Source organism: Elgaria multicarinata, chromosome 9 (assembly GCF_023053635.1).
Source record: "Elgaria multicarinata webbii isolate HBS135686 ecotype San Diego chromosome 9, rElgMul1.1.pri, whole genome shotgun sequence".
NCBI classification, from domain to species: domain Eukaryota; kingdom Metazoa; phylum Chordata; class Lepidosauria; order Squamata; family Anguidae; genus Elgaria; species Elgaria multicarinata.
The window spans coordinates 2,008,542-2,026,746 of NC_086179.1; the positions used below are offsets into that span (position 1 = coordinate 2,008,542).

The window sequence follows — 18,205 nt, forward strand, 5'->3', positions numbered from 1 at the left end:
TGACACGCAGTTCCCTGCACCAGAAGCCTTCAGCTTTATTCACCTCTCAGTATTCCCCCCCACCCACAAACTCACATTTCGGTCAAGGCTTCCCCTTGAATTGCAGCGGCTGCTCAGCATTCTGTCCAGATCTCCTTCATGCTACGAGAAGACCCCTCTCCCACCCGCCTGTGTTCGTTCCCCTCGCTCTCGCCCTCCACGCTCACCGATTGCCCAGTTTAACTGACACTTGCTCCATTCTCACACATTCAACAAACAGGCTGTGTGAGGTCAGACTGCCCATGTGCTGACTGGACGGAACACGTTTTATGATGTCATGTATTCTAAGAAAATGTGGCGGTGGTGGTGGAAGTAGCATCCAGAGCTGCAAGAAGGATGAGATGGCTGCTCCTCCCAATTCTGTTCCTTGCCGCTTTCCAGCCTATGCTTGCCAAAGCCACGAACTGCAAGTGAGTAGCAAAAGAGTCCTCTGGGGCCAAAACAGTAAGGACGCACCGCCCCCTTTTGGGGTGTAGATGTGCGCCCAATGGCTTCAGTGGAGACAAAATGGTACCTTGTGGCAGACCACAGCATAGTTGCCAGGGAGCTGAGGTACAGACGACTACTACTACTACTCTCTGCACCCTGCTCTGTAGTTAGGAGTGGAACCACTGTAAAACAGTGACCCCAATTCCCAACCCACAGAGCCAGTCCATTTTATATCATGTTCAACGATATAAAATGCCACCAAGAGATTGAGTAAGAGTAACAGGGTCAAACTCCCACTGTCCCTCTCCTCTCCCAATGATGCTCATCCATTAGGGTGACCAATGCCGATTCTGTCCCGTATCTCGACTGGAATCCAGACTGGAATGGGTCTAGATAATCAGGATCCTCCAGGAACGTCTGCAACTTGTTGGTCACCACCCTCTGAAGAGCCTTGCTCAAAAGCGGGATGTTAGTGACTGGATGATGGTTGTTAAATCTCTGGACCCAGTGAAGGCTTTTCCAGAAGTACCTCCTTAAGGGCAGCAGGCACCACTCCCTCATGCAATGGTGTGTTTACCTCTCCCTGGACCCATCCGATCAACCCTCCTTGGCTAGTTTGCATCAGCCGTGATGGGCAAGGGTTCTCTGAGCTCTTCAAACATGGGGAGCCCCAGTTACGAAGCATCTCAGCCCCAGTGACAAAGCATCAGCAAACAAGCGAGTTTAGCAGCAGGGCACAAAACTCATTTATTAATTAATTAATTTTTATTTATTTATTTATTACATTTATATACCGCCCCACAGCCGAAGCTCTATGGGCGGTTTACAAAAGTTAAAAACAGTAAACATTTAAAAAGTATACAAATTTTAAAAATCATCAGAAACATAAAAACAACAGTATCCATTTAAAAACAACAGTTCTGGGGGTCCGTTAAAAAACAAACTTAGCGTTGTTAAATGCTGTTAAATGCTGGGAGAAGAGAAAAGTCTTGACCTGGCGCCTGAAAGATAACAGCGTTGGCGCCAGGCGAGCCTCATCGGGGAGGTCATTCCACAGTCGGGGGGCCACCACTGAGAAGGCCCTCTCCCTTGTTGCCATCCTCCGAGCTTCCCTCGGAGGAGGACCTTAGATGTTGAGCGCAGTGTACAGGTAGGTTCATGTCAGGAGAGGCGTTCCATCAGGTATTCCCTCTCTACTCACAGTACGTAACTGTAAATCAAACTAAACAAGCTATAAATCAACTCCCCACCTTCTCCCAGTAACGAATTCCTAGTAAACAAACCCTATAACAAAAATAATAACAATAAAAAACCCAATTATGAAGGTAGAAAGCCAGCGTGGGTGTGGGGGCTTCCCTGTGTATTGCACTGAGTGCTACATGTACGCCTGCCTGCCTGCTGGACAGAAGTCACGGGTGTGTGCTCAGTATAATGAGCTTCTGGCCAAGGTTGCTGACCTGGAGAAGCTAAGAGAAGTGGAGAGGTTGGTAGATGAGACCTTCAGGGACCTAATAGTGACGTCTCACTCCATCAGTGACAGCTCCTCTGCAGTCATGGAAAATGCGGGTCTTGAGGAAGAAGGCCGTCACGCCGAGGAAGAGGGAAATGATCTTTTAGAAGGGACCCATTCCTCAGGAGATGCGCAAATATCCTCTCGCACTGAGGATGTGCCTCCGGGGGGGGGGGGAGGGGGGCTTGTTATAGTGGGAGATTTGATCATCAGGCACATAGAGGGGGTATACACAGAGTCGTCGGGGCGCCCTGAAGGCGCTTGCGTGCGCCTCCAGGGCGCCCCGAAACTCCTAGTGTAGATCCTGCCTACTACCTGTCCAGAAGAGGAGGAGGAGGAGGAGGCCCCGCATCGCCCCTCGCGGGGACAGGGCGAGAAGTTCCAGGGCTCGGCGGCTTCGCTGGTGAGTCCTTGCCGCCGTCGCCCACCTCCCCGCTGGCCTCCCCGGGTGGTTCTTTTGCCGGCAGCAGGAGGCCGGCGGGGAGGTGGGCAACGGCGGCAAGGACTCACCAGCGAAGCCGCCGAGCCCTGGAACTTCTCGCCCCGTCCCCGCGAGGGGCGATGCGGGTCCGCCTCCTCCTCCTCCTCCTCTGCCTCTTCTGGACAGGTAGTAGGCTGGATCTACACTAGGAGTTTTGGGGTGTTCTGGAGGCGCACGCAAGCGCCTTCAGGGCGCCCCGACGACTCTGTGTAGATCCCCTCATAGACAGCTGGGTTTGTGATGGGTGTGTAGACAGCATGGTGAGTTGCCTGCCTGGTGCAAAGGTTGAGGATACCACATGCCCCCGAGATAGCACAGCAGACAGTGCTGGGGCAGAATCAGTTGTCGTGGTCCATGTTGGTACCAATAATGTGAGAAAATGTAGCTATGAGATCCTGGAAGCCAAATTTAGGTTATTATGTAGGAGTTTGAAATCCAGGGCCACCAAAGTGGCTTTCCCTGAAATGCTACCAGTTCCACACGCAAGGCCAGGTAGACAGGCGAAGCTGTAAAGTCTCAATGTGTGGATGAGACAGTGTTGCAGGGAGGAGGGGGTCAGTTTTATTAGACACTGAGGAACATTTTGGGGCAAGCCGGACCTGTACAACAGGGGAGTGCTCCACTTCAACCAGAATGGAACCAGACTGCTAACGCTAAACCTAAGAACAGGTGGGAATAAACATGTAGACAGGGGTGATCCGGTGGACATTGTTTACTGAGAGTTCCAAAAAGCTTTTGATGAAGTCCCCCACCAAAGACTCCTGAATTAACTTAGCAGTCATGGAATAAGAGGAGAGGTCCTCTTATGGATCAGTAACTGGTTAAAGAGCAGAAAGCAGAGAGTAGGAATAAATGTTCAATTCTCCCAATGGGGGGGAAGTAAACAGTGGGGTCCCACAGGGATCGGTATTGGGACCAATTCTTTTCAACTTGTTCATAAAAGATCTGGAATTAGGACTGAACAGTGAATTGTCCAGGTTTGCAGATGACCCCAAATTATTTAAGGTGGGTAAAACCAAAAAAGATTATGGGGAACTCCAAAAGGATCTCTCCAAGCAGGGAGAGTGGGCGTCCAAATGGCAGATGGGGTTCAATGTAAGATAGTGTAAAGTGGTGAACGGTGGGACAAAAAAGCCAACTTCAAGTATAACCTGATGGGATCTGAGCTGGTAGATAACAACCGAGAAAGAGATCTTGGGGTTATAGTGGACAGCTTGATGAAAACATGTCAATCCAGTTTGAAGCCAATGTAAAGAAGGCAAACGTCATGTTAGGCATTATTAGAGAAGGAATCAAGAACAAAACTGCCAGAAACATACTGCCCTTATATATAAATCTATGATGCCACCACACTTAGAATACTGTGTACAGTTTTGGTCACTGCATCTAAAAAAAGTTATTGTAGAGCTGGAAAAAGTGCAGAAAAGGGCAAATAAAATGGTCAAGAGGCTGGAGCATTTCCCTGCGATCGAAGGTTACAACAGCTGGGATTGTTTAGCTTGGAAAAAGGAGGCTGAGGGGAGACCGGATAGAGGTGGACAAAATTAGGCCTGGTGCGGAGAAGGTGGAGAGGGAGACATTTTTCTCCCTCTCTCATAATACTAGAACCCAATGTGGTCACCCCATGAAGCTGATTAGGGGGCGTTCCAGGACGAATAAAAAGAAGGACTTCTTCACACAGAGGAATTCATTACCACAAGATATAATGATGGCCACCAACTTGGATGGCTTTAAAAGGGGGTTGGATAAATTCCTGGAGGAGAAGGCACTCAGTGGCTACTAGTCCTGATGGCTATGGGCTACCTCCAGTATTAGAGGCAGTAACATGGCAAAGACTGAATTGCTTGTTTTTCCTCCTAAACCTTCTCCTCATCTCTCATTCTCTCTTACTGTCAATGATGTTACGCTTACTCCGGTCAAGGAAGCTCGTAGCCTTGGCTTTATATTCGACTCCTCGCTCTCCTTTATTCCTCATATTGAGGCAGTAGCTAAATCTTGTCGATTTTTCCTGTATAATATTGCCAGGATTCGATCATTTTTGTCTGTCTCTTCTGCCAAAACGCTTGTTCATGCGCTGGTTATTTCACGGTTGGACTACTGCAACCTTCTTCTCTCTGGCCTTCCTTCTTCTCACATCAGTCCGTTGGTTTCTGTTCACCACTCTGCCGCAAAGATCATCTTCTTGGCTCGCCGCTCCGACCATGTTACTCCGCTTCTGAAATCTCTTCATTGGCTTCCAATTCACTTCAGAATCCAATATAAACTTCTCCTGCTGACCTTCAAAGCTTTTCACGGTCTAGCTCCTTCCTATCTCTCCTCTCTCATCTCACACTATTGCCCCGCTCGTGCTCTTCGCTCCTCTGATGCCATGTTTCTCGCCTGCCCAAGGGCCTCTACTTCCCTTGCTCGGCTTCGTCCATTCTCTTCTGCTGCCCCTTACGCCTGGAACGCTCTTCCAGAACATTTGAGAACTACAAGTTCAACCGCAGCTTTTAAAGCTCAACTAAAAACTTTTCTTTTTCCTAAAGCTTTTAAAACTTGATGTTGTGCAGACTTCTACTGTTACTTTCTACTGTTAGTTTTACCCTACCCTGTGCCTGCTTACCCTACCCTGTACCTGTTTGCATTCTCTTCCCCTCCTTATTGTTTTACTTTGATTTTATTAGATTGTAAGCCTATGCGGCAGGGTCCTGCTATTTACTGCTTTACTCTGTACAGCACCATGTACACTGATGGTGCTATATAAATAAATAAATAATAATAATAATAATAATAATAATAATAATAATAATAATAATAATAATAGGCCTATGTACACCACTTGCTGGGGAACATGGGTGGGAGGGTGCTGTTGCACTCCTGTCCTGCTTGTGGGTTTTTTTGTGGGTAGCTGGTTGGCCATTTCGTGAACAGAATGCTGAAACAGACAGACCCTTGGCCTGATCCAGCATCTGGGCTCTTCTGATGTTCTTAAGGGCTGAGAGGGCACGTGGTTGATCAGACCAATGCAAATGTCTTGTCCCCAACCTCAGGCTGCAACAGCTTTGAGTGATGCCAAGAAACAGGACAAGACGGGGCATTGGGCACCTCACCAGGATGTGATATAATAGCAACACTAAGACCGTTATGAAGATGGGTGATTTTTTCCTCGAAGCACTTTGCAAAATTGTTACAACAGGCGTCTGAGGGTTCCAACGTTCCATTCACTGGGAGAGTTGTTAATACCCTCAGTCTACCCAGAGGAGTAGCTCTGTTAGGTGGCTACTTGAAGATGTGACAGAGGCAGCAGAGTAAGTCTGTGCTGCCCTCACTGCCACAACGTAGGTGCGATTCTGCACTCTTACTTGTGTTTAATGAGCTTTACAGCGACTCTTATGCCATTTATGTGCTCTAACGGTTATCTGGCCTGTTTCAATGTTTGTAACTCTCCAGACACCCAGTTCCATAGTGTCAGAGAGGGCACTTAGGGACAATCATGTCAAGAGCCCAATACATCAGAACATCAGAAGTGCCCTGATGCTGGATCAGACCCAGGGTCCATCTAGTCCAGCACTCTGTTCACACGGTGGCCAACCAGCCATTGGCCAGGGATGAACAAGGCCGGACATGGTGCAACAGCACTCTCCCACCCATGTTCCCCAGCAACTGGAGCACACAGGCTTACTGCCTCAAATACTGGAGATAGCACACAACCATCAGGGCTAGTAGCCATGGCTAGCCTTCTCCTCCAGGAATTGATCCAGCCCCCTTTTAAAGTCATCCAAATTGGTGGCCATCACCACATCTTGTGATAGGGAATTCCATAGTTTAACTCTGCGCTGTGTGAAGAAGGAATTCCTTTAATCTGTCCTGATAATGCATGTTATCGTTCCGTAGTGAGACAAGGGCCTCAGCTGTATCGCCAGCTCATGTTACTGGAAAATCCCCCAGAGCATTCGGGGATCCATCAGATTCTATAATTCTCTGAGAGAAGACCATTTTAGGGGGTCCCCTGTCTCTGCACTGAGTAGCAAATGCAGAGAGTCCGAGCTTCACCAGTAAATGGCCTGACCCTGAGAATGGCATGATCCAGACCACCCTTCCCACCCTCTGGGGCAAAGTTTAGCCTTGCCCCATGAGTTGGGCCCATGATCACTTTGAGTCAGTCGCGTGGTTGTTATGGAGGCCATGATGTCCCGAGCTGGCCCTGTCAGGGTGGCCTCGGCATGGGTATTGAAGTCACCCAGAACAACAGTCCAGGGATGCCCCAACACTTCAGCAAGCTCAGTTTGGGATGCCGTTGGCCAGCAGGATGAGCAGTAAAGCAACCACAGGCCGTATCTGTCTCTTTGCCCTGACGTAAGATCCAGGCTCTCATAGCACGCCCCAGGGGAAAGCGGTTTCCTGGTGAGTAAGATGGCATTTCCATGGACCACAGCAACTCCCACCCCACCCAGGCACTCTGGTCTGCATTAGTGCTACACTGAGAAGCAAGGCAGCCACAGCTGGGCCAGGCTAATGCCACCCAACTCACCCACCCAGAGCTCAGTGATACATACCAAGTCAGCTCCTTCAGCTGTGGTTAAATCACAGACGAGATCAGTCTTACTACAAACCCACCTGTTGTGAAATAGCAGAACCCCAAGGCCAGAAGGACCACTAATGGAGCAACCAGGTACCGGAACATTAGAGGGAGGGAGGATGCGGGTGGAGATTTAAATGAGAAACAAATAAGAATGAACTTCAGATACATGGTATGGAATTAATTTATGGAACTCACTGCCAAAGAAATGCAGATGGCCGTTGACTTCAGGCCCTGCTGTGGGGCATTCTAGAGGCATCTGGCTGGCCACCATTGGAGACAGAATGCGGGGCAGGATTCACCCACCATTGTGGTGTGATTTGGGAGGACTTTTCTCAAGAGCAGTAGCATCTGTTATCCAAAAAGGTGGTTGGTGCACCTCAAACATTCCTTGCTTCTCAAGAACCCAGGAGGAGGTGCCTGCTAGTTCCTAGCAGGGGTGTGCTCCATTCCGTTACGGATCCACGGATCCGAAGCAGAGCGGGCCGATCCGGACCTCCGAAGCCTGGTTCCAGAGCAGATTGGGGGAGATCTGGATCGGCTTGAAGCAGTTCGGAATGGTCCAAAGTGATTCAAACTGTTCCGAAGATCTGGATGCAGGTAAGTGGGGGGAGGGGGCTTACCTGGCGCCGGCGCTGCAATCTGTGCAGTGACAGTGGCAGAGCCAGGTAAGAGGGCAGGGGGAGAGGGGCTTACCTGCGTCCGTAGTGGTCCAGGCGGCGCCTTCAACTGCAGCCCGACTGCTACGGATGCAGGTAAGGGGGTGGGGCTTACCTGGTGGCGGTCACTGCCACCACAGTCCACGCGGTAGCAGACGGCGGAGCCAGGTAAGGGGGAGGGGGACTTATTCGCCCCCCCATTTTGTCCCCCTTTCCCCACTTACCTGCCTCCACTGTCCGCTGCGGAGGCAAGTAAGTGGGGAAGGAGGGGTATGGGGGCCAAATATCAATCTGGACCTCTGGATCTCACTCCGGATCTTGGGGGAGGTCTGAATCGACCCGAACCGGTTCGAGCCCAATCCAGAAGGTCCGGATCGGGATCCGAAGTGGTTCGGGGAGGGGGTGTATAGCCCTAGTTCCTAGAATTGTACAACTCCTCCCTGCTGTAAGGAAGCGTTTGGGTCAAAGTGCGTTTGACCCTCCAGTGCTTGGGCTGCAGGAGGAGAGTTACATCAGCCGGATTGTCTCACTTGTCTTGTTCTGGCTGCAATAAACAAAAGCCCACAGCAGACATGTTTTAGCTGGTTTCTTTTTACATTAGTGAGTGTGGAAACCGGCCACTGGCCCTCAGCCAAGGCAGCTCCTTGCGGATTATAGGCGGCACAGATGCGTTGCCGGGGACATGGCCCTGGGCTGTCAGCTTACAGTTTCCAACGCGAAAGGGATGGAGTCATTTCTGTGGCGGCTCGCTCATCAACTCTCGCTGGGTCGTTTCTTCCGCTTTCTGCTTCCGCATCAAAAAGTGAGTCAAACCATGCCAGCCTTGTAAAAGTGCGGGGAGGCCAAGGGTTCCAAAAACTCAAGGGGTGTCTGTCTGTCTGTCTGTCTGTCTGTCTGTCTGTCTCTCGGTGCAATCCATGAACCAAGCCATGGTCCAAAGGCACGTCTGAAGCACAGCACCAAGGTGGGAGATCATCCAGAAATCCCCTGTGCAGCACTGCTCCCAGCTGCTTAGAAGAAGCGTGGGAGTGGGACAGAAGTGGGCCTGCCCTTGAAGACAGTTCAGTTGGTAGAGAACAGGGCAGCTCGATTATTAACAAGAATTGGAACGTCTATCTCCTGCCTTGACACAACTGGTGGTGGCTGCCAGTGGGGTGGGCAGAATGAGTCCAAATGCCCTCCCGGAGCACCTCCTCCGAGGGCCCAAATAATGTCAGGGCGTGGAGCCATTCCTTCCCAAGCCCCTTCCGCATGCATGCCCAGGTTGCGCCACGCTTCTTTCTGCACTGAGAGAGGACGTCCCACCTCCCCCAACCCACCCACGCAGAGTGCCAGAGCGCGCTCGCTCTAAACCTCCCTCTGCATGGAGAAAGGGACTCCGCCGGACTCCGCCAGACTCCCCCTTCCACTCTCCCAGTCGAGGAGTACAAAGGAGGGAGGAAGCCAGCGGCGCCACAGCCCGGAGGGCTCCTGGAGGCCACATCACTGTTGCTGTCCTGTCGGTGGGGCTTCAGGGAAGGAAAGAGGCCTCCGCAGGCCAGGTGGGGTGGCTGGGCAGAGGTTCCCATCCCTGCCCTATATAATTTGGACCCTGGGAGCGACCCTATTTTGCTGCTGCGTCGTATAATCGACACGGCCCCACTGCACAGCCACCCTGGGGCTCTCGGTGCATACAGGCAGCCCGCCCACCATTTCCTTCTGCTTTGCACTGAGTTTCTAGGACTCATAAACCCTGATGTCTGGTACTCTGAACCACACTGTTCTCATCAGGAGCAGGGCCTCAAGGAACAGCCTGAAGGCACATGAGGCAGGCAGGCAGCCCCCCTCCCCTTGCTGAAGCTAAGCAGGTCTGGGCCTGGTCAGAGTTTAGAAGGGAGACCACCTGGGAACCACATGTAGCCACTTTGAGTTCCACGATGGGAGGAAGGTGGGATATAAATGAAATAAATAATTGTAGAGGCTGTCAGGGTCCACCTGACAGCCCTGCAAGGTAGGCTCCTGGACCAAATGTCCTAAACTCCCAGGCAACCCATCTCCCTAGCCCTGTCCACAACCGGGATGAGCCAGATGTTCAGGGAATAACACACAGATACTCATTTAGGGACCAAAGCAAATTTATTGCCAACCCTGAAATCTAACCCATAAGGCCTTGGTCGGTAAAAAGCCTTTAAAGCAGCCTTCCTCAACCTGGGGCGCTCCAGATGTGTTGGACTGCATCTCCCAGAATGCCCCAGCCAGCTGGCTGGGGCATTCTGGGAGTTGTAGTCCAACACATCTGGAGTGCCCCAGGTTGAGGAAGGCTGCTTTAAAAGGAAAAAAGGGGAAGGGAGTTTAGCAAAAGGCAGTGAGGTGGAAAGGTGAGGAAAAGTTCTAACAGCTAGCCATTACCCCAATAAACAATCGAATGTCCCCACACCCAGCCGAAACGACGGCTGGCCTTCTCCAAGACACCCACACACTTTAAAGCATAAAAAAACCTTTCTACCGCCAGGCAACCCCCTCCTGGTTGCCACGGACCTGATCTTCCTACTTGACATGCGCACGCACCACCAAGGAAGATGGAGGGTCTTCTTCATGGGTCTTTTTATCTCTTTCTTGGCCCTCAAGCCCCATGACCCTGGTTAACCATCCGGTACCCTTCCCGGGCTACGGGCGACCCCTCCCCGCAGGGACGGGACCCACCTTCTTTTCCCACAGCTGAAACAAGTTAGCTTCTCAACCACCCTGATAACCTCCAGGTGCAGTGGTGGGAACTGGAAAGGCTCTAGGCAGGACGACCAGGGCCGGTACTACCATAAAGGCCACTCAGGCGGCCGCCTAGAGCGCCAAGCTAAGAGGGGTGCCGCACCGCGCAGCACTCATGCGCGTTGTTGGCTGTGAGCTGGCCCGGGCTGGCCTGAGGGTTCAGCTGGGCCTGGGCGGGCAAGACGGTGCCCCGCCCCCGCCCAGCTGAAGCGAAGCCAGGGATGCTGGGGTGGGGGTGGGGGCGGCTCCACGTTCGGATTTCTGCCCGGAAGCCGCCCTCCCAGAGCCGCTCTAGCCACCCGGAAGCCGCCCTCCCAGAGCTGGGAGGTTGCCGCCAGAAGAAGAAGAAAAAGCACGTGGCGAGCTCGACCCTGGCCCAAGCCAGCCTCTGCCTTACTCCCAAGGAAAGGGCACCGGGTCGCCTCGCCTCTCTTCTCAAACAGGCCGCGATGTGCAGGCAGGCGGGCAAGCGGGACTCCCTCTCCCTTCCCGCAGGAAAGCTAGGGACTTGTGGACTCCTCGCAAGGCAAACTCTCCTGCTTCCCGATCCTGCGCGCGTGGATCAACGGGACTTGCATTCAAGAAAGCATTGTACTGGGAGGCACCAGTGCGGCCCGATCTGCCTATGCCTCTTTCCTCGGAAGCCTTATTCCCCCGAGTAAACGTGCGGAGGGGATCGGGACGCCAGGCTGCATAGCAGGTTGCGTTCGCACGGAAGTAAGTCCCGGTGAATTCCAGATGGCTCGGTCCCAAATCGAAGTGAGCCAGTCCCAGCTCTCCTCTTGGCGCACGCATTTGGACTTCCGCGCAATTTGGGTGTGTGTGTGCAAGCAGCTCGCCTTGCCTAGGGCGCAAAATAATCTGACACCGGCCCTGAGGACGACCTTGGCCCGCAGCCACCAGCTCTCTTCCTCCCTCCCAAGCCTGGCACAACACAATTTGGAACACCCCTGCAAAGTATGATACCCCCGCCTCTGAACTTCCCGATAAACACCCACCCACCCCAGGAATGTTCCGCCACATGTTTTCTGTTTCCCCAGGTTCCTAAAAGTGGAATACTTCCGGGTGCAGCTCGGTGCCACGCAGCACTCCAAGCCCGGCCCCGACGCCCAGGTGCGCAAGATCAAGCGGCTGGTGGAGCACGAGAAGTTCGCGGGCCAAAGGCACAACTTCGACATCTCCTTGATAGAGCTCAGCGAGCCGGTCATTTGCAACCACTACATCCAGCCTGCGTGCCTGCCGGATCCGAACCTGAAAAAGAGCGCGCTCAACGATTGCTACACCTGCGGCTGGGGCATCAAGGAGATGAAGTTTTATGGTATGCTTTTAATCAGTTTTTAATGTGTATTGTGTATCATGCTTTTTATACTGTTTGTTTTATACTTTGAATGGTTTTAGATTTGGTGAGTGCAAAAGGAGAGAGACGTGAGAAGAGGCTTTCTTTTTTTATTTTTCTTGTTAAAAAGGTTTAAAAAAAAAAAAAAAAAAAAAACTTCACAAATAGCCCAATGTTTCAGATGGTGTCAATCCATTACATAAAAGTTGTTAGAACGTAGATATTAACATAAAGATCTGAAGGACTGGCTGGAGTGCTGGGCTGAGAACAACAGAATGAAATTTAATAGGGATAAATGCCAAGTTCTACATTTCTTGCAGCCCTATCGCACTGTTGGCTCCTATTCAGCTTGTGATCTACAACAACTCCAAGATCCTTCTCGTTTGTAGTATTGCTGAGCCAAGTATCCCCCATCTTGTAACTGCCTTTGGTTTCTATTTCCTAAATGTATCCCTATTAAATTTCATCCTATTAAATACACATATACATTCTGTGTTAAATACAGCCCCTGAAGAAGGATTGACACCATCTGAAACGTTGGACTATTTGTGAAGTTTTTTTTTTTAAAAAATAACCTTTTTAACAAGAAAAATAAAAAATAAGTATCTTCTCAGCAGCACCAGAGCCAGCGTCTCTCTCCTTCTGCACACACGTTTGGTGCTTCTCCCTCCAACCCATTTTTAGTGAACCGCCCAGGGAGCTTCAGCTATTGGGCGGTATAAAAAAGCAATAATAATAATAATAATAATAATAATAATAATAATAATAATAATGAGTAAGCGGTTGAGGACCGCCCCTTGGCATGGCCTTCCCCAGCCAGATGCCCTCTCGAGGTGCTAGGCTACAACTTCCAGCATCCCCAGCCAGCGTGCTGGGAAGTGTGATGGCAATTGTAGTCCAACATCTATGGAGGGCCCTGGCTGGGGAAGGCTGCCCTAGCACTTCCCCATGAAAGCAGGGGTGTGGAGGGACCCCTACGTCGTCTGTTCCCAACTGTTCATAGGGGAGCAGGGGCTTAGGGGTGGAAGCCCCTGATGCCATGCAGCCTGCCAGCTTGGCCTGGGGGTGGCCGGGGGTGATCCGGTCCAGACCAAAAGACCGTGCCCTGGGCTTTGAAGAAGTGCCCACTGACAGATGCCATGGATTGGAAAAAAAAGTCCAGTGGAGCCCTGGGGAGGAGGCAGGAAGAAAGGGCTCAGTGGTTGTTTCTTGGTTGGTTGTTAAAGATTTTGTCCTTCCCTGGGACAGTTTCAGCCAAGGCTCACCTGACCTGCCAAGGCCCATCCTGGAACTCTGCAAAATCAGAACTGTGTACTTCTGAGCAGGTGCAGAGTGAATTTCCCTCGCTGCTGGCTAACCCACAGCCACCCACCTACTGACCCCTGGAGATAGGGCCCAGAGCATCTATCACCTCCAAGGCGTCTGTTCCAGGAGGGCTTAACCCACAGCACCTGACCCTGTAGAAAGGACGGACTGGCAGGTAGAGAGACAACGCCTTCCCCATTCTGCTTGCAGGGCGTGCTCCTAACGCGGACATCCTGCAAGAGACCGCCGTGGAGCTGCTCCCCGGTAAAGTCTGCAACAGCAGCAGATGGTATTTCATTGGCATCAGAGATGACAACATCTGTGCCATATCTGACGAAGCCTACATCGACAACTGCAGGGTGAGCCTGCTGAGGCCCCATCGCGCTTGTCTTCGCGGTCCTGACATTAGGGGTGTGAGGTGTGTGTGTGTGCTGGGGGGAAGGACCAGTGAGGTTCAGCAGAAGCCCAGGAAGGGGAGCAGGGCCACAGACAGCTCAGTGTGGACCAGATCCAGATCAGATACGGAGCAACCATCCCTAGGTTGTTGCTCCAGCCTGGAGCTGAAGCAGAAGTCTTAGGGCCAGCCTTTTCCAACCTGGTACTCGCTAGCTTGGACGACAGCCCCCATTATGCCAGCTACGAGACTTGATCCAACCCATCTGGAGATCAATGGGACGAGGAAGGCGTGTTCAGAGGAGGGCAACCAGGATGATCAGGGGTCTGGAAACAAAGCCCTATGAAGAGAGACTGAAAGAACTGGGCATGTTTAGCCTGGAGAAGAGAAGATTAAGGGGAGACATGAGAGCACTCTTCAAATACTTAAAAGGTTGTCACACAGAGGAGGGCCAGGATCTCTTCTCGATCCTCCCAGAGTGCAGGACACGGAATAATGGGCTCAAGTTAAAGGAAGCCAGATTCCGGCTGGACATCAGGAAAAACTTCCTGACTGTTAGAGCAGTATGACAATGGAATCAGTTACCCAGGGAGGTTGTGGGCTCTCCCACACTAGAGGCCTTCAAGAGGCAGCTGGACAACCATCTGCCAGGGATGCTTTAGGGTGGATTCCTGCATTGAGCAGGGGGTTGGACTCGATGGCCTTGGAGGCCCCTTCCAACTCTGCTATTCCATGATTCTATGAAGGCTGCAGTTGGGTTTGGTGTTCCTAGCTCCATCCCCACTGAAGAACTGCTGGTGCTTCAAGGGGATCCACCCTATTCTTCAGGTTCTGGAGAAAGTTATCCAACTCCCTTTTAAAGCCATCCAAATGGGTGGCCATCACTACATCTTGTGGTAATGAGTTCCACAGTTTAACTCTGCACTGTGTGAAGAAGTCCTTCCTTTTATTTGTCCTGGATCTCGCACCCATCAGCATCTCCCTTGCGGCACCTAAAACGAAGGATTTTTGAATCGCTCTGAGGCATGTCCATGGATATTGGTGGCCGGGGTGCTGGTGGAAAAACATAATACTCTGAATACATAGAAGGACAGGTCTTGCACACCCCTAACTCGGAACAACTATGTGTGTCAAGGATATAAGAACATCAGAAGAGCCCTGATGCTGGATCAGACCAAGGGTCCATCTAGTCCAGCATCCTGTCCACATAGTGGAGAACCAGCTACCCACAAAGAACTCACAAGTAGGACTTGAGCGCAACAGCACCCTCCCACCCATGTTCCCCAGAGACTGGTGTGCAGAGCCATACTGCTTCTGCTACTGGAGTAGCTATCACCACTTACAGCCACTGATAGCCTTCTCTTCCTGGAGAGGCTATAGACAGCTGGTATGTTTGCTGGAGTTTCTCTGCCTCCGTTCTGGGGCCATCTAAATTTTGGCCTCCTGGAATGAATCTGAGCTAGCCTGGGCCCAGGAGTGACTGAGCTGGCTTTCCCGGTGCTATTCATGGCTTTGATGCCTGTTTTGGGGAGCTCTGCCCATAATAGGGCCAGAGTTTGCCCCATTTTCTTGTGAAGACGGAATGGTGTACCTGAACACATTTCAAGCAGCACAACGTGTGTGTGTGTGTGTGTGTGTGTGTGTGTGAGGGAGAAAGAGAGAGAGAGAGAGAGAGAGAGGTGGTGGTGACAGAGGAAGCGGAGGGACGCCTTGGGGCAGCCGAGGGCGAAGCCAAGTAGGCTTCAAGGAGAGCGTCAGGCTGTAGAGATAGATAAAGGCAGCCCGTGGCGTTGCTACTTCATGCGCTGTCCCAACTCTGAAAACTGGAATGGCTGCTTCAGCTGCCTTCCCCAAGCTGGTGCCCTCCAGATGTGTTAGACTGCGAGCTTTAGCACACCAGCATTATACTGTGCAATCATTGCGAATTGCGTGCAAAGGACTCCGAAGTTTTCCAGCTTATAATCTGCTTTTATTGTGAAGTACTCCCATGCATCCTGCTTTAATTGCGCTTCTTAACCAAAAGAAGTGCAATATTTTGCTACTAGTTTTTGAGCGATTCATTTGTTGTTTTCCGAGCGGCCACTGGGGCGCAGGAGCAGGATTTGAAGAAAAATTAAACAAATACTTTCATCTGCAAAAGCTTTAAAGATAAAGACATCAAAATTGGCACAGTAATAGATATTAGGGAGAGCTTTAAGCATACCAAATTTGAATCGGATTGGGTCATCCATTGATTTTTTATGATTTCTTTACATTTCCCCCCTTAAACTCATTTCCTGGTGTGCAAAGGATCTTGCTGCCCGGTAGCAACAACAACAACAACGGCGACAGCTTAGCGCTGTAGGGGATAATTCGAGGGAAACAGGTACGTGGGATGAAGCTCTATCCTACATACCTGTTGGCTGGCTCCCAACACATCTGGAAGGCACAAGCTTGGGGAGGTCTGGTGTAGAACAGTAACAAACGATAATAACCCTTAGGCAACGGTGACTCTTCTTCCTACTAAATTAACATGAAGTGATGTGATCAGCCACGATTCCGCCCCACAAGGGCCATCCTCACGTGCCCCACGGACTAGGGAAAGGGCTAGCCTGCCCACTGTGGGCTGGGAGCAAAGGTGGCGAGCAGCCTGGGCTTGCCCTGCCCGTAAATGGACTTCTCACGGTCCGGTGGCACACGACGGGACGGGGGCGTGGGCTCCACGGAATCGTTTTAGGAGAGACACAGCCAGCCAGCCTGTGGCGTTTGGCCTGGTAGGGCTCATTCACGCAGTCCTCAAGTAGTAAATGTTTACTTATTGTTTAGATTGGGGAGGGCAACTTGTGGCCCACCATCATGTATATTGATGGTGCTATATAAATAAATAATAATAATAATAATAATAATAATAATAATAATAATAATAAGTGGCCATCTAGGTGTTTTGGTCCTCCCCCCTCCCTTCCTTAGACCTAGCTAGCATAGCATAGCCAAGGGTGGTGGTGGTGGTAGTGGTGGTGGTGATGGGAATTGTTGGCCAAAACATCTGGGGAGCTACAAGTTGCCCACCCCCGGGTTAGATTTATACCCTGACCTTCAAGTATAATATAGCAGGCTATAAATATTTCCACAGTAAAATATTCAACCCACTCCCACCCCCACCAAGCCCACGAAGCGGTTAAAGGAAACGCCTCCGTGTGCACCTGGCTGCTTAGTCCCGGGCCCTCAGGTGCTGAAGCGGCAGCGGCAAACGCCTCACCCGGCCTTTCACGCCCGCCTCTCCCTCTTCCTCCCGCTGCAGGGTGACGGGGGCAGCCCCCTCATGTGCAAGCAGGAGAACTCGCAACGCTTCTGGGTCATTGGCATCAGCAGCTGGGGCAGTGGCTGCGACAGACAGAAGGCGGCAGGGGTCTTCACCTCCACCCAGAGCTACTATCACTGGATCCAGAAGATCCTGAAGAACCCACCTCAGTCTGCTCTGCTCCCACCGTTCAAGCCAACGGCCCGGCCCCGGCCCACAACCGTACGCATATATCCCACCTACCAGTGGACCACAAGGAAAACAATCCCCTTTCGTACGACTACCACTACCACCACCCCCCTCACGACGGTGCAGACAACTCGCCGTTATATTACCAGGACAACGTGGAAGTGGCCAGGAAGCATGCCAGCCTGGTGGTATGCCACGCTTCCTCCTAAATACCCTGACTGGAATTTTCCCACTCACAAGATTATTCGAGGTACCAAAAAGTGGGTGAGGCCGGCGTGGCTGCCCCCGCCGTACACTGGGCGGAATTACTGGCCCAACCAGCCCTGAAGAAGGCCAGGGGGTCCACTGCAGCCACAGCCCGGATGAAGTGCCCAGGACCACCTCAGCAGTCTTCTGCTGCCCCCCACCCGTCCCCACAGCCTGAGCCCTCCCTGTCATTTGCACTCAGTCATGTTTGTTAGGTTTCTTCAGTGTCCATTTTTTAAAATACCCTAATTTACAAGAGCTCAGGCGCCCCACGTGAAAACCACAAGCCCTGCCCCAGTCTCCACCCCGATTCCCAGACAAATGACTTTTGAAGTGGCTGAGGATAGGACCCACCAGGTTCTGAGCCAGACCCTGTGCACGACTGCTCTGTAGCACCCCCCACCCCAAACGGCTCACAACCCAACTCCAGGGCAGAGGGGGGTCTCGGACAGCCGCACTGCAGCAGCCCCGGTATCTTTCCCCAGTTTTTTTGGGGTCTGGGAATGGCTGAGGACTCTCTGAGCTCACATGGTCCCAATGTCAGAGCCAAGGAAACTGATTCCAGCCTGATGAAGAGAAGATCCCCAAAGCACAGTCTGGATGGGCAGAAGTCTTGGACCCCTGGATATTCCGGCAGCGTTTTGCCTGTAAAAGCATACTGGGAATAAAGGGTTGCCTTCCACAGAGCGCGTCCTACTCATTCCACCTCTGTGGTGCGTCGATGGTGTTGCCCAAAAACTGGGGTCGTTCTCCCAGGAGGACGCACCAATTGTCCCACTAAGAGGCACAGAAACTTCAGACCAGTCCAACGCTGTTTTATTCTAATATGGTACATTCAGCTGAACGGGTGACTCTCTCTTAGCTCGTGCCGAAGAGAGCCACACCTAGAGCTTACGAGCTCCTCCATTATATAGGCAAACGGACAAAGAGATTCTTAACTGACATCTCTAACTACGTGATGCTCCATCTTGAGTGAAGCCAGATGCCTTGGCTGGAGTCGGTTTGAGCTAGGTGCACTGACTAATTGGATT

At 51.6% G+C, this 18,205-nt stretch overlaps 1 protein-coding gene across 1 annotated transcript; it reads left to right on the forward strand.

The window, feature by feature from the left end:
- Positions 1–375: 375 nt before the first annotated feature.
- Positions 376–17,255, forward strand: LOC134403935 (acrosin-like). Its single transcript, XM_063134477.1, has 6 exons — positions 376–449; positions 6,605–6,611; positions 8,285–8,481; positions 11,465–11,742; positions 13,276–13,424; positions 16,740–17,255. The coding sequence occupies exons 1-6, from the start codon at positions 376–378 to the stop codon at positions 17,253–17,255; spliced, it is 1,221 nt and encodes a 406-aa protein (XP_062990547.1).
- Positions 17,256–18,205: the final 950 nt, after the last annotated feature.

Bases quoted from the DNA above. Each gene is read 5' to 3' on its own strand.
- LOC134403935 (XM_063134477.1), top strand. From the start codon at position 376: ATGAGATGGCTGCTCCTCCCAATTCTGTTCCTTGCCGCTTTCCAGCCT. The intron at 8,482-11,464 runs GTGAGTCAAACC...CTGTTTCCCCAG, and splicing joins TTCTGCTTCCGCATCAAAAA to GTTCCTAAAAGTGGAATACT. The intron at 13,425-16,739 runs GTGAGCCTGCTG...CTCCCGCTGCAG, and splicing joins CCTACATCGACAACTGCAGG to GGTGACGGGGGCAGCCCCCT.